This window comes from Erithacus rubecula, assembly GCF_903797595.1.
Source record: "Erithacus rubecula genome assembly, chromosome: 22".
In the NCBI taxonomy this organism is placed as follows: Eukaryota; Metazoa; Chordata; class Aves; order Passeriformes; family Muscicapidae; genus Erithacus; species Erithacus rubecula.
In genome coordinates, this window is record NC_136674.1 from 2,603,631 (window position 1) to 2,625,053 (window position 21,423).

At 42.6% G+C, this 21,423-nt stretch overlaps 2 protein-coding genes across 7 annotated transcripts in view; both read right to left on the minus strand.

The window, feature by feature from the left end:
- The window catches only part of CLTC (clathrin heavy chain), a 29,483-nt gene extending 26,039 nt beyond the window's left edge, over positions 1-3,444 (minus strand). The window contains exon 1 of one of the 2 annotated variants that reach the window (XM_079324728.1): positions 3,278-3,444. In XM_079324728.1, the coding sequence (XP_079180854.1) occupies positions 3,278-3,319 (42 nt within the window). In that variant the 5' untranslated portion in view covers positions 3,320-3,444. The remainder of the gene's footprint in view (positions 1-3,277) is intronic. The other variant, XM_079324729.1, reaches the window with a different exon arrangement.
- Positions 3,445-4,409: 965 nt separating this feature from the next.
- DHX40 (DEAH-box helicase 40) lies at positions 4,410-20,544 on the minus strand. 5 transcript variants are annotated; one of them, XM_079324803.1, is made up of 18 exons: positions 20,488-20,508; positions 20,226-20,439; positions 19,052-19,197; positions 18,192-18,311; positions 16,896-17,126; positions 16,638-16,704; positions 16,033-16,164; positions 15,663-15,762; positions 15,284-15,370; positions 14,027-14,209; positions 11,895-11,975; positions 10,615-10,772; positions 9,600-9,714; positions 9,229-9,337; positions 8,898-8,992; positions 8,308-8,377; positions 7,596-7,824; positions 4,410-5,939 (listed from the first exon to the last, which is right to left on the minus strand). In XM_079324803.1, the coding sequence occupies exons 2-18, from the start codon at positions 20,362-20,364 to the stop codon at positions 5,800-5,802; spliced, it is 2,202 nt and encodes a 733-aa protein (XP_079180929.1). In that variant the 5' UTR covers positions 20,365-20,439; positions 20,488-20,508; the 3' UTR covers positions 4,410-5,799. The 5 variants fall into 5 exon arrangements, with proteins under 5 accessions (XP_079180929.1, XP_079180928.1, XP_079180930.1 ...); XM_079324802.1 differs by lacking the exon at positions 20,488-20,508 and having other exon boundaries at positions 20,226-20,464; XM_079324804.1 differs by lacking the exon at positions 20,488-20,508 and having other exon boundaries at positions 5,510-5,936; positions 20,226-20,464.
- Positions 20,545-21,423: the final 879 nt, after the last annotated feature.

The window sequence follows — 21,423 nt, forward strand, 5'->3', positions numbered from 1 at the left end:
GCAGAGATTTAGTGTTTTAGGCTGTATTAAACTCACTGTCAGCACAATATATGGAAGAATTTTGCTGTTTGTCATTTTTAAAGCAAAGTATTGAATTTATATGTTTTATTCCATGATGCCTTCCTGGCTGTCCTGTTTTATTCTCTGGCACAGCTGTGATTCCAAGAGCCATGCAAGCACCACCACACCACAACAGCACAGCTGCCATTCAGGTTTGCTCCATCAATGAACAATAGATACAAACCCCCATTTCCCAGTGTAAAAAAAGCAGTTCTGTCCTGGTATCAAGTGCACAGCCTGAGCTGGCAGTTTTCTCTACGTTGTCTTGAAAAAATATTTAGATTCAGAATAGTATTTTTTAATGCCTTAACTGAGTACAGCAGTGGGCCTGGCCCAAGTTCAGTGTTTTTTTCAGGGTAGTGTGGTTAAATTAACTGTCAATCACAGTTCATCATCTGCTAATTAGTCTGGTTCCTTCTCACTCATCAAGAACTTGTCACCTTAGGAAAGCTGCACTGACCCACCACAGTAAGGAGCTGTTTTACTTTAACCCTCAAACAAACACAGGCATATTTTAGGAATCCCTGAAACCTGGATAGGAGCAACCAGACTCATCCCACACAGTGAACTCTGATCTCCCACTACACACACAGTGGATTGTTTCCTCATAGCCACTTTGGGAAAAAAAAAAAAAAAAAGGCAGCAGCTACATAAAGTTTTATAACATGAGTTTTGATAGCACAGGGATGAGGCTCCTCCTTGAAAATTCCCATGGCAAGTTTCTGCACAGCCTGTTGTTGCTGTTGTCTGTGGCAGGGCAGGGATGTACAACAGACACCACACAGATAACAGCCAGCACACCTGGGGCTGCTGAGATTGCAGAGCATGCCATGGGACTGACAAACAAACCAGGAAAGCTGACAACACTTTTTGGTTTTACATTCCCCAGAGAGCTCCCTCCTCCCTAGCAAGTTAACTCCTTGTCCAAAGTGCACCTTTAGCTCTAGTTTGGGGTGCAAAGCACTGTGCCCTCAAGAGATGAGGCATTCAGGAGCAAGTTTTCTGCAGCTTTTACCTTTCCATCCCCAAATCACACAGCCAAGCTGCCAACAGCAACAGGTAATGGGCTGGCTTGAAGCTGAACATCAGGACAAGCTTTGTACTTGACCTTTTTTTAACCTCTAATAATGAATCTGTGGAGAACTAGGATCACACTGTGTGTATTGATTGATTCAGTAACAGCCTGCAAGAACTTTCTCATTCAAATCCATCACCTGCTTTTTATGGCTAAGGCTCCAGTTGGGAACCTCATCTTTCATTAAGCATCACTACAAACCTCCAAGTGTTGCACAACACCTGTACAACAAGTTTCCTAGACAATGTGGGTCAGGTACAGTTCAAGAAATTGTACTATTGAATCCAGGAGGATTTCCTAGGAGCAGACTGGACAGTAAAAACATTGCAAAATCAGCATTTCTACTCTCAGAATGTAACTTCAGCAGAATCCAAATTTCTCTGAAACTCCAAACTCCTAGAATCCCAATTCCTCTGATTTGGTTTTTTTTTTTTTTTTTCAATGAAGTGAAATGAGGAAGTTCAGTAGCTGCACCAACTGCAGCTTTAAGGGCAAGAGCAGCCAGGCTCAGAGAGGTGCACACCCATCCCAGAAAGGATCAGCCCCTGTGTGCAGCTGTAAAAGATACTGGTTCAGCCAGTGCTCCACACTGAATACAGCCAGAGAAAATGCAAATTCAACTCCAAATAAACAGATAAATCAGTCTGGAGGCAGAACAGTCCTGTTCCACTGTAGTACTGGCCTGAAAGCTCCCAGCACTTCTGGCGTGAAGCAGATGAGTTTCATTATGTAACAGTACTCATGTCATTAGAGACCTGGCAATGGGTCACATGCAAGGTTTGGGGCTTAAATAATGCATCAGAGGTGCATTGCCACAATACTTGATTGAGAGTTGGGCTGACCAGAGAGATGAGTTTCACCTGAGTGCACAGAACCTACTCAGGACCTGCTTTGCCACCACCAGGACAAGGCACTGGCTTGGAGGTGAAGCTTTGGCCAACTCCTGAGATTCTCCTGCCAGTGCTGCTCACTACAGGGACACCTAAACTGTGAATTCTGGCCTGCCTTTAAACTGATATTGGAGTGAAATCATGCACACACCAGAACAACCACCAAAGCAGCTTTTCTTTAGATGCTATGGACAGCTGCAACCTTCAAAGAAGTATTCTGCAATGGTTCTTTTAACAAGGTGCCTAGAAATGAACTGCTTTCAATTTCAGTCAGGGGAAAAAAGTCACTGTAAATCATACAAATCCATGAGTGCCCACCACAGCCCCAGTCAGCTGAGCACAAACTAAACCCAGACACTGGCACCACAGGGCAGCAGGCTACCAAAAAAACCTCTGCCAGGTGTGCCAACGTAGCTTTTATTCCACGAATTCTCCTCAAAAAGGGCTCCTGAGCAGTGAGGCCGATGAGTAACAGCGCGGCTGGCAGCACTTCGCCCTTCAGACCTGTGGGATGGGAAGTGCCCATTGCACAACGGGATCAGCGCTTCAGACCCTCCCTGCTCCGGCTGCACCACGGCCGGGCAGCCCGCACTGGGGACGGGCTACCAGCGCCTCCAGGAAGCCACCGGAGAGAAATTAAAGGCAAATCATTCGGAAATAAACTACTACCGTGCGGTTCTGGTGCAATGAGAGGCAGAGCTGCGGCTGGGGAGAGGCCAGCGGACAGCAGAGCTGGCACCTGGGCACCTGCACTGCCACAGCTGCACTGCAGGGAGCCGCAGCAGCTCCCACATCCCTCTGCAATACGCGCTTTTCCTTCCAGAACATCACCCTGCAAGCGGGAACGCCGGCAAAACGGTTCAGCCTGCCCGTACAGCTACAGAGCGTTTAACACCATTCAAATAAATACAATGAAGCAGCACACGGACACCTGCGCGGCTCACCCCCCGTGCCCTGCAGCGGGATTTCCCCCTGGCGCTGCCCCGGTAAGGGCAGAGGAGCCGCCCGCGCCCCGCCGGCCCGGCCCGGCCGCACGGGCACCGCGCCAGCCTCGCCCACCCGCCGGGGCTCGGCCAAGGGCGGCATGCCCGGCCCGGCCCCTCCTGGGACGGGCCCTTCCAGCAGCGCTCCCCGAGCCGGACACCGGCAGCGCCAACACCCGGCCCTCACGGAGGCACCGCGGGCAGGCCCGGCGCGGCTCCCCCGGCACCGTCCCGGGCGGCTCCCCCGGTCCGGCCGCCCCCGCGCCCACCTGGAGATGCTCCTGGAAGCGGATGGGCAGGATCTGGGCCATGGCGGCGGCGGGGCGCTCCGGGCCGGGCCGGGCTCAGCGGTGCGGGCGGAGCGGGGCCGCGATGGCGGAGCGGGGCCGTGCGGAAGCTGCCCCCGCCGGCGGAAGGATACCGCCGCGGAAGGATACCCGCACCTGCCGCCGCCGGCCGGCACGCGGAGGGATCCCGGCGAGCGGCGCCAATGGGAGCGGCGGCTGTGATGCGCCGCCGGAAGGGACTATTTGCGGACGCATCACACCCTCCCTCCCCTCCCCGGCCTTTTTTTTTTTTGCCACATCATGCGACCGAGGGCCGAGGCGTCACTTCCGGCCCGCGCGCGCGCGGTCACGTGGGGCGGGGCGGCGCGGCCGGGCAAGGTGACACCGGGGGGACACCGAGAGACACCCCGGGAACCCCCGGACCAACCCCCTGTCACCGGAGGGGAGGGATCTGCCCCCCTTGGGGACTGTGAGGGGACAGAGATGTCCCTGTCACTGACACAGGAGGGATCTGCCCTCCTCGGGGACTCTGAGGGGACAGCGATGTCCCTGTCACTGACACAGGAGGGATCTGCCCTCCTCGGGGACTCTGAGGGGACAGCGATGTCCCTGTCACTGACACAGGAGGGATCTGCCCCCCTTGGGGACTCTGAGGGGACAGCGATGTCCCTGTCACTGACACAGGAGGGATCTGCCCCTCCTGGGGACTCTGAGGGGACAGAGATGTCCCTGTCACTGACACAGGAGGGATCTGCCCCCCTTGGGGACACTGAGGGGACAGCGATGTCCCTGTCACTGACACAGGAGGGATCTGCCCCTCCTGGGGACTCTGAGGGGACAGAGATGTCCCTGTCACTGACACAGGAGGGATCTGCCCCCCTTGGGGACTCTGAGGGGACAGGGATGTCCCTGTCACTGACACAGGAGGGATCTGCCCCCCTTGGGGACACTGAGGGGACAGGGATGTCCCTGTCACCGGGATCTGAAGGATTCCCCATCCCAGGCTGTCCCTGTCGCCAGGATCTGATGGATTCTGTCACTGTCCCTCACCCCGGGGATGCTCCATGACTCTTCCCAGGCTCCCTGTTAATGAGTACAGTAAATTAACAAAGCTCCACGTTTCCCTCTGTGTTTTATTAACTTACACTTTAACTCCAGCACGTAAAACAGGTAAAAACTTAACTCTTTTCTGGGATGGATGCAGCATTCCCAATGTTTATCCACAGCATCTGTGCTGTTACACTTGGGATAGCTGATTTTTTTAAAAATAATTTTTACTTTATCTTAAATTCCCCATCTCCAAACCTCTGAAAAGCCCTGGAACACAGGGAGGGGGGAAAGAATCCCTCACTTCTTGCTATGAAGAAAGTGAAAAAAAAAAAAAAAATTTAAAAAATCAGGAAGCATTAGGATCTGCCCAGTGATTTATAGCCCCAGGGAGCAGTGGGCATTCTGTGTACTCATTTCAGGCCCAGTGGGTGGTACAGATGGCATTGGACTCATGAGGGGCCATGACACTGCAAATATAAATCAAATTAAACAGCAAAATTGAGAGCAGAGGATGAGTCAAGCCCAAGTGCTGCTGCTCCAAAGCAGAACATGAAAGAACAAAACCCTTTCCCATCAATCACAGGAAGAAGAACAATTAGCAGACCCAGCACTTTCTTTATGAGCAATAATATTGTGATTTTTAAAAAAAATCCTGAAGTTTTTGAGGCTTTAGGATCCAGGGCAGTGCTGGAATGCTTGAGGTGAGGCAGAGGTGGAATGCTGAATGTTTTATTCAGGCTACAACACCACTTGAACCAGTGCCCAGGGTGACACAGAGGCAGGAAAAAATCACAGCAACTTCTTCCAATTATTTGGAAATTCTTATATAAACTCCTCACTTGAGCCCTGGAGCATTTTAGGATTGTTATGGTGATAAAACAGGATTTCTTCATTGAGAAGGAAACAAACTTTATGATGACAAAGCACCACAGCTCCTTGCTCTTTCAGATGCTGAAGGAAAAGTACTTTTTATTTCCTTGTGTGTACCTGGTACAGCACAGAATGCAGGTGGGAAATGTCCCTTTGGATTGAATCCATTAAAAGAGCCCTTCCTGCACATTTTCCTGAGCATCAAAACTGGATGACCACCATCAGGGACAATAAAATAATTAAAAAACTTACAGTACCACTCCTTATAAAAATAAACCCCAACGGATCTTGGAGAAAAATTCTTTTATAATGGCACTGGACCTCTTTAACTCAAATAAATGCCAGAGAATTGGCATCACTTGTTATCAGGGCTTCAGCCACAGCTGAATTGTTGCCACTGCAGCAGCTCAGCTCAGGGTGGGAAGTTTTCCCTGGATGCAGCAGAGGGAAGGCTGTGCTTGCTCTCTGTTCTCTCTCACACTGACCACAAAGCAGAAGTTTCCCTGCACTCCTGTCAGCCCTCTGGCATTTTGCAAACACCCCCAGAGCTGCACAAGCTGCCAGCCCTGGCAGGGGGAGCAGAGTTACCCCATTTCTTTCTCTGGGCCACTCAAACCCTGAGTTCTCTGCTGCTTCCTCTGCAGGTACCGAGCTCGGGCATCCTGGATGGATTGCTCATCATTCCTCCTCTCCATCTTCCTTGCAGAGCTGTCTGGGACTCCTTCTGGGGAGAGAGGAGAGAAAAAAAATAAACTCTGTGTCAAAACCCTCCCTGCCCACAGCATTACAATTCCTCCTATTTGTTAAGTACCAAAAAAACCCCAACAAAAATCTCTTTTTTTTATTCCCCTCCAAGTCCCAGGCAGTCATTTGAATGACTTCCAGAGAGGACAGACTGCACCACAGCAGGGAGGGAAAAAAAAAATCCAAATAAATTCATGCCTTAGCTCCCATGTCAATATTTGCAGCTGGGCTCATCTCATTCCTGAATCTTGGTTTTTATTGTAGCTGAGAAAATGCAGCCTGGATTCTACACACTCATTTCTTCTCTGAATTGCACATCCTAAACTCAGGTTTAGGCAGGATAGGACAGGAAAAAACATTAGGATAAACTATCTTTAAAAAAATTTCCGGAGGAGGAGGAAGGGAGAGGAAAACATGCAGATAAAGGAGAGGGAAAAGTCAATATTGCAGATCAGCCACCATTAGAAATGCACATTTTCCCACAGCACTGAGACCTTGGGACTGCTTCTCACAGAAGGAAAGAGAAGCAGAAAATATTTTCAGTCTAAAATAACAGCAAAAAAAAAAAAAAATCAAAGGTTCTGAGAGCTTAAAAATCTGTGTGAGTGAAGCAGCTACTGCAGCCTGGTCCTGGGGGCTGGGCACCAGGCTCTGTGATAAGAAAAAGGAGCTTTAATCAACATCCACTCTTAAAATATTTTCAATTATTATGTCTTGTCAGCTATTCAGCCACCTATTTTCATGAAGGTCCTAGAAATTCATCTTTAAGGTCAATATTAAACTCCAATTAATTGGCAATTGCCTGATGAAGTCATAATGTGAAGGGGGACACAGAGAATGTTTCCTTTAGATAAATTGATGAGGCTCTTCTGCATTATTTATAACCAAATGAAATTCATGTTTAAAATGGTGGGTTTATACAATAATGCAGGGCAGAAAGAGATGCTGGTCTGAGCACAAGTCTGCACTTTCCCCTTTGTTAAGGAAATGGAAGAGAATCTGTATTTACAGTACAATAAATGGATGTGTTGGAAGGGTCAGCTCAGGAGTAAAGAGGCCCTTTGAATACTTGGCTGCTTTAGGAACCTGCTGACAGGAGAATCCCAAGAATGTGAGGCAGCCAGATCAGTTAGCAGGCACCAGCTCTAATTAAAACTGACTATTTAAACATATGGCATTAAATTCATTGTCAGAATGAATGAATGAATTCTCACCAAAATATGAGAATTTTTCTTCTCTGTCTATTACTGGGTGAGGTTTCTGGATTTTTTTTTTTTTTTTTCTTTCCTCTGCCTCATAGCTCTTAGGACTTCTCCCAGAGCAGAATTCTTTGGGCATCAATGGCTAAATACCCTTCACAAATTTAAATAACCAGCCTCAAAATGCTTTTATTCAACTCTGCTCACGCTCTGCCCTAAGAAACCAAAATGGGGGGAGAGCATGGCAAGAAGCAACAAGCAAACAGCACAATTCACACTGCTGGGACAGAAAACAAGGATTGCAGAGAAGAATAAGGATTGTGAGGAGAATAAAACACACCAAATTAACACTTTCCAACCCGGAGCGTGACATAACAACAACAAAAAAAAACCAGGAGATAAAACAACCCAGGCAAAACAGTGAGTGCTGTGCTTACCACACTGCCTTTTCAGCTCCTCCCTCTGCTTCCACCTGGTCATTTCCTCCTCAGTCACCTCCTCCCTGGCCACACTGCTGAGCTCGTGGGCATCCAGCTGGTGCAGGCGGGGCAGCAGCTCCCGGAGCCACTCGTAGCGCACGGGGCACACGGTGCGCACGTAGATCCTGGAGGTGACAACCACCTCGTGGAAGATGATCCACTCCAGCAGGCTCTCCTGGTTGTACAGCTGCAAGATACAAAGGTGGGCTCATGGATGGTTTGGTTTGTAGAGCCTCATCTCCTGCAGAATTTAGGGATTCAGGTGGTGATGGGGGTTATTCTGAGTTTTCAGAGTTGAAATCGGCCGAAGAGCCAGAAAGAAATTCCAGCCTGGGACACATCACAAACCAAACATTTCCCAAGGCTGAAGAGGTGAAGTTCTTCCTCACTCTCAAAATGAAATCTGCAGCAGAGCACAGGTGGTGCTCTCATGATTGTGCTATCATGAATTTTCAGATTTGAAATTGCCCATGAGACCCAAAGAGCCAGAAAGTCCAGCCTGGGTGACATCCCATAAACCAAACATTTCCCAAGGTTGCAGAAGTGAGGCTCTTCCCCACTCTCAAAATGAACTCTGCAGCACAGCACAAAGCAAACACCAGGGAGAGTTCAGGGACTGGCCCCTTACTCCTTTCCAAGATGCTTTTCTGCTTTATCAGCAGATACTCACTGTGGATGAAGGGTGGATGTAGACTATGCTGCCATGTCCATCCATGGTGCAGAATGTCCTGGCTGCAGATCTGAAAAAAATATTTTAAAAACCAAAACACTGAAAAAAGAAATTAAAAAACAACAACAACAACACAATAAAACACTCTTTGCTGTGACAGCAACACTGAACTAAACAAATCAGCAGTAGCAGAGAAAAAGGATCTCAAATATCTACCTAGAGGAAGGTGCTTCCAGAGTTAAGCTGTAAAAAACCATTTAAACAATACATCTAATTTACCACAGCAGCACTGCAGGTGTAGCACCACAATTACAATAGGGTTTGGGAGCCTTTCAGAGCTGGGAGAACTGGAGATTTCCAAGCCCTTTAGCTGAGTATTAGAACCACTCACCAGCTGCTGAATTCAATTTACAGACAGAAAAATGACATCCCTGGGAAGCTGTAAAACCCTTGGAATAGTGAAACCAATCAAAAGCAGAGATTCCAGCCCCTGCAGTTACTACTTTGCTACTTTTACCAACATATAACCACATTTTTAAATAATTTGCATAATTTCTTTTCCATTCAGTTCTCCAAACTTCATTCCTTACCTCCTAGCAACATTGATGAAGTATCCTGCACACAGGCACCTCCTCAGGATTTCAGTTCTGGAGCCTTCAAATGTCTCTTTAGGGAAGTCTGGCAGCTGGGAAAAGAATAAACAACATGCATCAGGATTTTTCTTCAAGAAAAAGCAGTTAAACTCCCTCCATCCCATGGATTTTAAGTTACACAAACAAGAGTGCTGTACAAAAATCTTTGGGGGGTTTAGTTTCTGCTGGACAAAGGCAGCAGCCACCTGGCAAAGGCTCAGCATCCACCACATCTCTTAAACACAAGTTTATACAGCTCAAACATACCCAGAAATTCTATTTTCTTTACCTGTTTCAGTTTAGTGGTTATTTCCCTCAACTGTCTTTCCACACTAAAAGCAGATTTCACAGCTCTCCAATGGATCCAATATTCCTTGCACCAGGCTGAAGGAGACTTGCTGAGAAAAGGAATATTTGAATTATAAAGAAGCTTTGTAAGCTGCTTGCAAAGAAACTTGCCTCTATTTTATTGTTATGGTCATACAAAGGCAACAACCTACACAGGCAAATATTTATTGAGTTAAATAAAAAGTGTCTGGATGGAAATTACAGCTCACAATAAGGAATAAATCTGAAATTAGGAATGAGCACACAGATGTGTACCTGCAGCACATCTAAAAACTGGGAGTTATGAGCAATGCAAAAATCAGAATTTCATACCTTGCTTTGCACTGTTCAAAAATATTTAAGAGGGTAGCAAAGTCATTGCATCCTCCCACTTGTGAGGCAAGTTCCTGGTGTTGAAGCTCAGCCTCCTTTTGCTTCTGAGGATCACCTGAAGAATAAGTTATATCTCACTTAAACTCATTTTTATTTATCATACCTAATTTTCTGACTGTGTGTGTCTGGCAGCCTTGACTCTCTATTCCTGTTATTTTTACATTTGTCTCACAGCTGCATTTACAGCTCTTCCTCCTTCCACTATTGCTGAACAAGAGCATGTAGATGTTCTTAAATCTATGAATAATCTCATCAGTCAGCACCAGGGATGAAGAATTCCAGTCTCACAGAAAGTGCTTCTCACTCACAATCCATCCAGAGGCTGACACAGAAAGATAAAGGAATAAACAAACAGCTCACAGGATCAAGTGAGAGGAAAAACAAAACTGTTGAACCCACCCCAGCACAGCACCCTCTTATCTACTGAACTCAGCTTTGTCCAGTGATCTTAAAATAAATAAAGGCTGCACATGTGTGCCACAGCTGGGGGTGGGCAGCAGCAGGGGACACACTCAGGTGAAAGTCTGAGCTCAGCTCTAATGAACTGTGCCTGGAACCACAGCAAAATTACATTTTCCACCTAGAAAACCACTGGAAATGCAGTGCCATGTCAAGCCTCTCACAGAAACCCAATAATCCATTTGGTTAAACAGAAAAGATAATCCAGAGGTGATGCCCCATTTGTCTGCACTCAGATCAATATTTGCTGTGGTGCATTTTGGTTTTCTGGTGGGTTTTTTTTTCCCCTTTATTTTTGCCTCTCTCCCTCTGTGACAGATTTCTCTCATCACCTCTCTTAGGCACAAGCTGCTTCCCAGCTCAGCATCCCTGGCACAAACACAACCCAATCCCTGCTGCTCTGAATCCTCTGCAACTGCTGCTGCCCAATTCCTGGCATGCAGAGTGCCCTGACTCCAAAGCAGGGAATGGTTTTTTTGGGAAGGGGAGTCCCCACCTGGGTGGATGAAGACATTTTCCACAGACAGCATGGCTGCAATGGGAAGCAGCAGATCCTCACAGCCCAGGGAAGCAGCTTTGATCACAGCACAGGACAGGCTGGGAGGGAGGGGAAACTGCACCAGGAATTCTCCCAGTCTGGTCACATGGCCTCTCCTTATACAGGAAAAAAAAAATAAAATATATATATATATAAATAGCAGATTTAATGGAATTATGTTGAAATGTGAATTGACTAAGAAGCTCTTCCCTCTGGACTGTGAGTGCCCACACAGGAGTTGAGGACATGGAGAAATGTCACCAGCAATAAAACAACCCACATTCCTCAGTTTGCTTCTCTCTGCTCCATGGCAAGCACAGCCAGCTTTTATTTTTTATTTATTTACAAGAAGAATTCCTGGAAGTTTAGGATAAAATCTCACTTCCCTCTTGAGCTCCCTGAGGCTGGGATGTGCCCTCAGCAATTCCAGAGCTGAGGAAACTTGGCTGAGGTCACTCAGAACCTGATCTCAATCCCCAAACTCTGCCCTACCCTGTTTTTGTAGACAGTACATTAAACCCCAGTAAACTTCCTGGAAGTTTAAATAAAGAAACTCATTCTGCTGCTGGGGAGGTGGGAAGAAAATCCTTTAGTCCACACAAGAAACCAGCTTGAGTTTTAGATTTGAAATTCTTGTAGTGACTACACAAAACACCAATTTAAGCTTTGTTTTTCAAGATTTAAATTTCAAGATTTGAAATTCTTGTAGTGACTACACAAAACACCAATTTAAGCTTTGTTTTTCAAGATTTAAATTTCAAGATTTGAAATTCTTGTAGTGACTACAGAAAACTCCAGCTTAAGTTTTAGATTTAGAATTCTTCTACTGACTACATAAAACTCCAGCTTGAGCTTTAGATTTGAAATTCTTATAATTCTACACAAAACCAGCTTGAGTTTTAGATTTTAAATTATTGTAGTGACTATACAAAACACCAACTTTAAGTTTTAGATTTGAAATTCTTGTAGTGACAACACAAAAATCCAGCTTTAAACTTTAGATTTCAAATTATTGTAGAGGCAACAGAAAATACCAACTTTAGATTTAAAATTCTTGTAATGACTACACAAAAATCCAGCTTTAAACTTCAGATTTCAAATTATAGTAGTGACTACACAAAGCATCAGCTTAAGCTTTGTTTTTCAAGATTTGAAATTCTTGTAGTGACCACACAAAACACCAACTTTAAGCTTTAGATTTGAAATTTTTGTAGTGCTAAAAGCCCTTTGGGTTTTACCTGTCAATAGCACTGCACTGGTAAAGTTCCTTCAGAGCTTCCAAAATGTGTCTTTCTTCAGGAGGGTCCAAATAAGGAAACCTGTGGTTAAAAATGAAGCAGATTTGTTAATTTTCAGATTCACAAAAATCATTTTTTAAAGCCTCCCAGTGCAACTTTTTCTGACCAAAGTAAAAAAAAAAAAAAATTAGTATTTTAGTAATTTTTTAGTATTTAAAGATATAAAAAAATCAGTATTTTAAAGATTTTTAGTATTGAAAGGTGTAAAAACATCAGTATTTTAGTAATTTTTAGTATTTAAAGGTATTTGAAAAAATTAGTATTTTAGTAAGTTTTAGTGTTTAAGGTATAAAAAAAATCAGTATTTTAGCAATTTTTAGTATTTAAAGGTATTAAAAAACCAGTATTTTAAAGATTTTTAGTATTTAAAGGTATTTAAAAAACAGTATTTTAGTAATTTTTAGTATTTAAAAGCATAAAAAAATCAGTATTTTAGTAATTTTTTAGTATTAAAGGCATTTTTAGTATTTTTTTAGTATTTAAAGGTATAAAAAAAACAATATTTTAGCAATTTTTAGTATTTAAAGGCGTAAAAAAATCAATATTTTAGTATTTAGAGGTATAAAAAACCCCAATATTTTAGTATTTAAAGGTATAAGAAATCAGCATTTTAGCAATTTTTAGTATTTAAAGGTATTAAAAAAATCAGATTTTTAGTAACTTTTTAGTATTTAAAGGCATTTTTAGTATTTAAAGGCGTTTTTAGTATTTTTTTTAGTATTTAAAGGCGCAAAAAAATCAATATTTTAGTATTTAGAGGTATAAAAAAAATCAATATTTTAGTATTTAGAGGTATAAAAAACCCCAATATTTTAGTATTTAAAGGTATAAAAAAATCAATATTTTAGTATTTAAAGGTATAAAAAACCCCAATATTTTAGTATTTAAAGGTATAAAAAAAATCACTATTTTAGTATTTAGAGGTATAAAAAACATCAATATTTTAGAATTTAAAGGTATAAAAAAACCCAATATTTTAGTATTTAAAGGTATAAAAAACCCCAATATTTTAGTATTTAAAGGTATAAAAAAAATCACTATTTTAGTATTTAGAGGTATAAAAAACATCAATATTTTAGAATTTAAAGGTATAAAAAAACCCAATATTTTAGTATTTAAAGGTATAAAAAAAATCAATATTTTAGTATTTAAAGGTATAAAAAACCCCAATATTTTAGTATTTAAAGGTATTAAAAAATCAATATTTTAGTATTTAGAGGTATTAAAAAAATCAATATTTTAGTATTTAGAGGTATAAAAAAACCCAATATTTTAGTATTTAGAGGTATAAAAAACCCCAATATTTTAGTATTTAAAGGTATAAAAAAAATCAATATTTTAGTATTTAAAGGTATAAAAAAAATCAATATTTTAGTATTTAGAGGTATAAAAAAACCCAATATTTTAGTATTTAGAGGTATTAAAAAACCCAATATTTTAGTATTTAAAGGTATAAAAAAAATCAATATTTTAGTATTTAGAGGTATAAAAAACCCCAGTATTTTAGTATTTAAAGGTATAAAAAAACCCAATATTTTAGTATTTAGAGGTATAAAAAACCCCAATATTTTAGTATTTAAAGGTATAAAAAACCCCAATATTTTAGTATTTAAAGGTATAAAAAAAAAATCAATATTTTAGTATTTAGAGGTATAAAAAAAATCAATATTTTAGTATTTAAAGGTATAAAAAAAATCAATATTTTAGTATTTAAAGGTATTAAAAAAAATCCAATATTTTAGTATTTAAAGGTATTAAAAAAAATCAATATTTTAGTATTTAGAGGTATAAAAAAAATCAATATTTTAGTATTTAAAGGTATTAAAAAAATCAATATTTTAGTATTTAGAGGTATAAAAAACCCCAATATTTTAGTATTTAAAGGTATAAAAAACCCCAATATTTTAGTATTTAGAGGTATTAAAAAACCCAATATTTTAGTATTTAAAGGTATAAAAAAAAATCAATATTTTAGTATTTAAAGGTATAAGAAATCAGCATTTTAGCAATCTTTTAGTATTTAAAGATATAAAAAAAAAAAAAAAATCAGTATTTTAGGAAGGCAAGCTCACCTGATGACATCATGCACAGAGAGGCATTTCAAGGTGAGGATGACAGAGGTCAGGCTGCTCCTCCTGATCTCTGGCAGGGTGTGCTCAGGCATGCACTGCTCCCAGAACTCTCTGCTGTACAACCCAAAACTTTTCCCTGCTGATGTCCTGCCAGCACGACCAGCTCTCTGCTTGGCTTCACTCCTGCTCCCCCCACCAAAAAAAAAAAAAGAAATTAAATTAAAAAAATCAACATTTAAATCTCTGATCCCGTCTATCTCTAGGAGAAATGGGATAGGTAAGTCATATGGTTGTGTAGAAGGTGATTTATTGTTTGGTTTTTGTTGTGAGTGAGAAATAAAAGGTTGGATGTTCAGCAAAATTTAGATTTATATTTTATATATATATTTTATATTTATATTTTATATAAATAGAGCAATGCAGCACTGGGGATACATGGGGGTCACTGCCCACTCCATGCTCCACCAAATTCTGATTTACAGCTCCTTTTTAGAGCATGGTTTCCTTGTAGGCATCAATAATTGTGATTTTTTTTTTTTTTTTTTTTTGTTAGAATAAGCAGTGGTGGTGAAAAAAAAACATCCATGGGATGTCTGGACAACATGAGTCTCTAGACAATTTATCCAGTCCCTGTCTTGGTAAATAAGGAATGGCAGAATTTGGGAAATCTGGTGGTAGGATAGGCTGCAATTAATTACACAAAAAATCTGAATTTTGCAGAATCTATTGGGCTGTGTGAAAACCTTGTTTGGCAAACTGTCAGTAAATCATATAATATAATAATCATATATTTTCCTTTCTTTACTGTCATGCTTCATTTCAGACCTAAGTATTCTGGTTTGTACAAACTTCAATACTTTTATGGTTAACACAAATCTTTTAACAATTATCACAGTTTTAACTATACATTTTAAAATTACTGTTTACACAATTTCTTTTTTTTTTTTGATTGGTGGTTTTATGCTGTTTATGAGCTTTTTAAAGATGATGATTGGTGGTTGTTTATAGCTTTGCTGCTTGCTTTTATTTTGGGTTTTTTAATTTTGGTATTTTGTTTTCCAGTTTGTTTTTTTTTTAAATTTTTTTAAATTTAATACAGTTTATGTTTTAGTGGCTTTGAAGGGTTTTGAACCACTTTTTACTAAATCAATGGGGCTTCTTGGTTGCTGCCTATTTATTTATATTTTTAAAGAGCAACCAACACAGCATTATTGTCAGAGCAGCTCCCAGAAGCACAAATTGACATTTTTAACTTACTTTGAGATGGGAACCACCTCCAGGATGTCCAAACCAACTCGAGGATTATGATTCAACTGCTTCACAAATCCACTGTCCACCACATATCTGAAAAAAAAAAAACACCAACAACCCAGAGAGGTGAAAAAACAGAGGGCTCAGCAGGTACCTGACATGGATTTCATGAAAAAAAAATCATATTCACTCTACCTAGAGCCTGGTTATTTAGGAGATTTGATTTCAAATCAAAAATATTGGTCACCTCTAAGACTATAATAATATAATAATAATATCAAGACTATCTTACTACACACCCAAAAAAAAAAAAAAGGCAATAGTAGCAGAATAAATGTGTTTTTCTGGGTTATTCTCTATTTTTATGAGAGGCAGAAATCAATACCTGACTCCTTCAATGGTCAGAGATGTTGCAGCAATGTTGGTGGAGACCACACATTTTCTGATGCCTCTGGGAGCTGGCAAAAATATCTTTTTCTGTTGATCTAAAATGACAGGAAAAAATCTGGACTTTCAGTTATTCAACATCCCTTTCCTAACTGAGGAAATCACATCCAGTGAATTTGGATTTTGACCTGTGCGAGGCTGAAATTTGATTTAATTTATGATGAAAATGATAAAAACCCACCCCAAAGCACCACAGCACTGTAACAAAGGGGTTCATTAACAGCCTCTTCCCAACCCAAAGAGGAAATTTGATGAGGATAATGTTCCTGCAGTGGAGATTGATGTGATGAAGTGATTTTTGTGCTGACCTGTGGACATGGAGCCATAGAGGGGCAGGATGAGCAGCCCCTCCACAGCCCGGTCGTGCACCTCGTACTGGTAATCGATGGATTCTGCCTTCTTGAAAAGCAAATCACAAGCTCTTTCTATCTCATTCTGCCCTGAAAGACACACAAGAGCATTGCAGTGACTTCATTAGCTACAGTTCTGCTTTCCTGGTTTGCAAAATCTTTTTAAAAAAGGTTTTTTTTGTCAACGTGCAGAGCTGCCGACATCATTAAAATAAGGAATTAATGGGAGGTTTAGGAGGTGACATCCAGACTTTCCACAGGGTCTCTCACCAAGGATTTTCCTTAAAAGATATCCATGGGCTTGACCCATGCATTGATGTAGGATTTTACAGCTAAAATAATTCTTCCCCCCTGAATTAACAACAAACTAAAGCATGCAGGTAACACAGAGTCAATCTGGCTATTCCTAAAATGCTCTGAAAACTAAGATTTCACAGGACTTTGTGCAGCAACCTGCACCTTTCCCTTCTCACTGCTCTGGGAGAAACCAGACAGGCTTTGGAAGATTTTCTGCTTTGCTGGCAGTGCCATGATTCACCTGGAGTATCCAATAAAATTCTCACCTGTGAGGAAAACCAGGATGTCACCTTCTGGTTCATTTAAGTGAACATCCAGGGTGACCTTCACAGCCTGGAACAAACAACAAACAAGCCAAAAATCAGTTGAAATCCCATTTAATTCTTTCTAGGACTCATCCTACCAATGGATCCTCCCCTATTTCCTGCAGAGATGCTCAGAACACAACACAGCAGCTCATTGTTGTGACTTCCCCCCCCAAAAAAATCACCCCAAAACCACAGAGAAAACAAACCAGGCCAGACCTCTGTGACATAGGCAGAGCTGCCCACATCCCTGGGGCTCAGCAGGTTGCAGAATATCTCCTTGACAGGGTAACTTCTCCCTGGAATGTGCAGCACTGGGCAGTGCCCAAAGAATTCTGAGAGTTTTTCCACCTCCAGGGTGGCTGACATCACCACCACCTTCATTTCTGTCCTCCTGCCTGTTGGCTGCTTCTGCAGGAACATTTTCTTCAGCAAACCAAATAAAATATCCTAGCAGAAAAACAGAAACAGCTGGTGTCAACTCCCTGGTTTTGTTAGAAGTGCCTGACAAACTTGGGATTTGGATTATTTTATCCTGTAGAGGCAGTGAAAATCACATATTCCAGGCCTAAGCACTCTGAAGAAAACACATATTTGCATTTTGGTTGCTAGAGTTTAATGAATTTTTAACCACCTTTTCTCACAGCCTGTAGACAGCACCAGTGTCACTTAAACTCCTTTGGTTTTCATTTTTAAACTCTCTTGGTCAAGTCATTTTTAAGAAGTTACCTCAAACTTTTTTTCACCCCATTTTCCAGCCTATATCCCCTGACTCAGTTTGCACAATTCTTTGGTTTTATTTATTGCCACAACCTCAGCAAGTTTATTTTATTCTGCTCCTTCCACCACTTCAGCTCAGTTATTTGCAATACCTTCAGCTGTCTGAGGGCAAACTGGGATTTGGGAAAGCATTTTCCCTTTTCCCAGCTGGACTGGGAGATTGTTTGCTGGAGCAGGAGCTTGTCTGACACACAGCACAATCCCCTGAGGTCTCAGTGACTTCAAAGTCCCTTTGCTGGCCACAAAAGGGTCAGGGTGACCTTGGAAAGCTTTTGGGACTCAGGTCTAGATGTTTCCATAGATCCAAAAACCATAATCTCTTTGCACAGTCATACACACACCCTAAAAAACATTGGGCCTTAAGGCAAGAGAGGTGTTTTGGCTTTTATTAGTGTATTTTGTGTTGGTTTGTTTTTAAAATCAGTATTCTAGAAAGTTTGGGTGCTGGCTTCAAACTCCTGGAAATTTAGGGAGAGTATTCAACAGCCAGCAAAGTTTTAACTGCATTTAAATGCAATAACCACAAAAAACTCCAACACTGTTAGAGGCCACATCTTATTTTCAACTTCAGCAGCACGGACTAAACAAAGCAGCAGCTCTGTGGATAAATCCATGGAAAAATCAGTGAAAAAGCCAAAACCCCTGAGGGATGGTGCTGAAGAGAAAGGAAGGTACAAACAAAGCACAGAAAAGGAGAAACAGTGACCAAAAAAAGCAGGTAAAGGTGGCACTCACAGTGCTGAGGCTCCTCTCGTGGGCTTCATCCAAAATGATGATGCTGTACCTGCTGAGCAGGGGGTCAGTGAGGATTTGCCTCAGAAGGCACCCATCAGTCATGTACCTGATGGCAGTGTCCTGCAAGGGGCAGATGGACATTCAGCTGCCAGCCTGGGGTTTTATTCCAAAACAAACACTTCTACACAGATCAACATTTGTCCAGCACAGCTTGGCAATGTTCTGATTTACCAAAATACGAGTATTGGTCTAATACCAATAATCAACTGTGACAGACAAAAGACAATTTAAAGTTAGCAAGTGTGTGTTTATTCTACACACTGCAAAATCACAGGTGATTACAAAGTCTATTAATTGACAAAAGATTCAAACAAATACATATTCATGATAACAATCCCTCCCATCCCCTGGTAATTAGCTTGAATACTATTAAGCATTGATTGGCTTCTTAAATTAAGTCTGGGGTCATTTTCGTGGGGAGGGGCCTTAAAAGGAGGAAGTAAACCCTGAACTCTTGGCCTTTTCTATCAACGACAATACAATTTCTGTGGATAATCTAATTTTCCAAAGAATGGGCTTCTAGTTGCATTGTCTATGTTCCTTTGGATCTGCTCACTAGTTCCATCTTTTCCCACTGTAAGCTCAGCTGAGCAAACATGAAATGTTACTTCAGTTCCAAATAACTACTCCCTTCTAACTTTTAATTCTTTTCAGCAAAGCAACGAATATTCCAATTTTCTAAGACCACTGTTTCAATGTGCCCAAAAACCTTCCCCGAACTCATCACAGGACACAAAGAGCTGGTACACCAATACCCCAAAGCTCTGTCACCCCCCCCAGCACAACCCCCAGGGCCTCACCTGGCAGGTGCAGTCGTCGAATCGTACCTGGTAGCCCACCAGAGCCCCCAGGGCACTGCCCATCTCCTGTGCCACCCGCTGTGCCACCGACACCGTGGCCACGCGCCGCGGCTGCGTCACCGCCACGGCGCCGTGCCCCGCCAGCCCTGGGGGACAAGGCAAGCCTTGGAGGGGACAGCAGGCAGCACCTGCTTCCACCCCCTCCTGGGACACCTGACACTGCCTGCAAGGCTTGCTCAGGGGTTTGGATGGGGCCAGGGTGGGGAATATTCTCTGGGTGTCAGCGTAGAAATGTATGGTGTTTATTCTATGATTATGTGCAGGTGGTTTTATTGAAGAGCTCTGGGAATCAGTGGTACAAAGCCAAATCTGACATGAGTTCAAGATGGATGTGTTTGTATACCCTTCTCATTATATAACTATATATTAATTGTTAAACCCATACTGTTCTATTGAATTGGTCTTACCCAAGCATGTATTCTTGCAACTTTCATCAAGACCCCCCAAACATCCTTTCTCGTGATTCTTGTTACAATTATATAGTTCCCCATGATTCTTATTATGATTAAACAATAATTATATCCAATTACCAAACAATAATTTAACCATTATATTATTTATCATATGATGATTCCATAGGTGCAGACAAAGCTCAAAGGGCCTAGTTCACTTCCCCAGGCCTACCAGACCCAAACCTTTCTTTCCACCCCTTGAATGTATTATATACAATTCTCATGTTTTAGAAATATTTTAACCCTACGCTATCATGGGCAATCTGTACCAAACCCTTCCCATCCCTGCAGGGCACAATTCCTTCCCAAAATCCCACCTAACCCTGCTCTGTGGAGTGTCCTGTGACTCCAGACTCCTTCAGGTACAGGGACGGGCTCTAAGATCAACCCTGGAGCCTTCACCAGGCTTAACGACCCCAGTGATTGTGGGGCAGACCGAGTTGTGCTGCTCCAGGTCCATTTATAACACGCACCTACATAATGTACACATGGCCACAGTTTGGGAGTTTTTTTATTCAAAATGTTTTATCAAGCCACACCTCTCACCACAGCCCAACCCGCAGCTGCGTCACCCGTGAGGGGACAGGGGAACTACAACACAAGTTTATCGGTGCTTGCACCCCAAATCCGCAGCCCGCGGACGAGGGGGGAGGTTTCTTTACCTGCCTCGTAGAGGTACCTGGGCAGCTGCGTGCTTTTGCCGCTGCCCGTCTCGCCGGTGACGATGAGGAAGGGCCGCTCCCGCACGGCCTCCACCAGCTGGCGGCGGCAGCGGCGGATGGGCAGGGCGGGCGCGTCCATGGCGGCGCCCGGGGCTCACCTGCCTCACCTGCGGCCCCGCCCACGTGCGCACCTGGCGGGAAAACCCGCGCACGCCTGGCGGGAAAACCCGCGCGCGCCCCCCGCGGGAAACCCCACGCGAACCCCCCCGCCCGTCGTTGACGCGCGCGTGACCCGCGCATGCGCGTCACGCCCACACACGTTCCCGCCTCCTGGTTAAACCACGCCCCCAGTGCTTCCCGCCTCCTTCTTAGGCCACGCCCCCAGCGCCTCCCATCTCCTCTTAGGCCACGCCCCCCGCTCGCCCCTCAGGCCCTCACGGCGCCTCAGGGTGACGGAATCACCCGAAAAATCGCAAAAATCGCAAAATTACAAAATACGAAAGGTTGGAAGGACCTCTAAATTAATGGGAGGGGGAAACTCCCGCCAGACCAGGCTGTTGAGATGTATTTCGTGACAAAATTTAACCCTTGAGTCCACACCTTGATGGAATGACCCTGATTATACAGAAAACATCTTGCCACGTTTTAAAATCCAAGAAACCATCTCGAATTCTGTCATAAATCAGAGTAATATTCTCTTTCCATTGGTCAGCTAAGTGTCATATTGTGTTACATTAATCTGTTACACGATACTGGACAAAACAATTGTACACGTGTAGAAAATAATAAGATATTGATAAACCTGCTTCACCAAAACCTCTTCCTTAAGAGAGAAAAATTTCTTTGATGTTTGATCTTTTTATACTTTCAAGCCTAATTAATGAGACGAAATTCAAAGTCTGAAACAGCAGCCAACAAGCTCTAAGGGATAAATTGCTTATTAGGATTTTTAAAAGTTTAGGGCTGGAAATGCTTCAATAATCTCAGAGCTAAGGGCAGGTTAACAAAGCTGTGGAAAATAAAGGATACCCTGTGGTAGTGGACTCAAAGAATGCAGAATTTATGGGATATTTGGCAGAACTCCCAAAATACAGAAAAAACTGATAAACCCAACTCAGCTCCAAGTGGGTAAAAGGTAAAAAATGGTAAATTCTGGTAATTCTGTGACCAAGAAACCCACTGACCCCAAAGAAGAGAA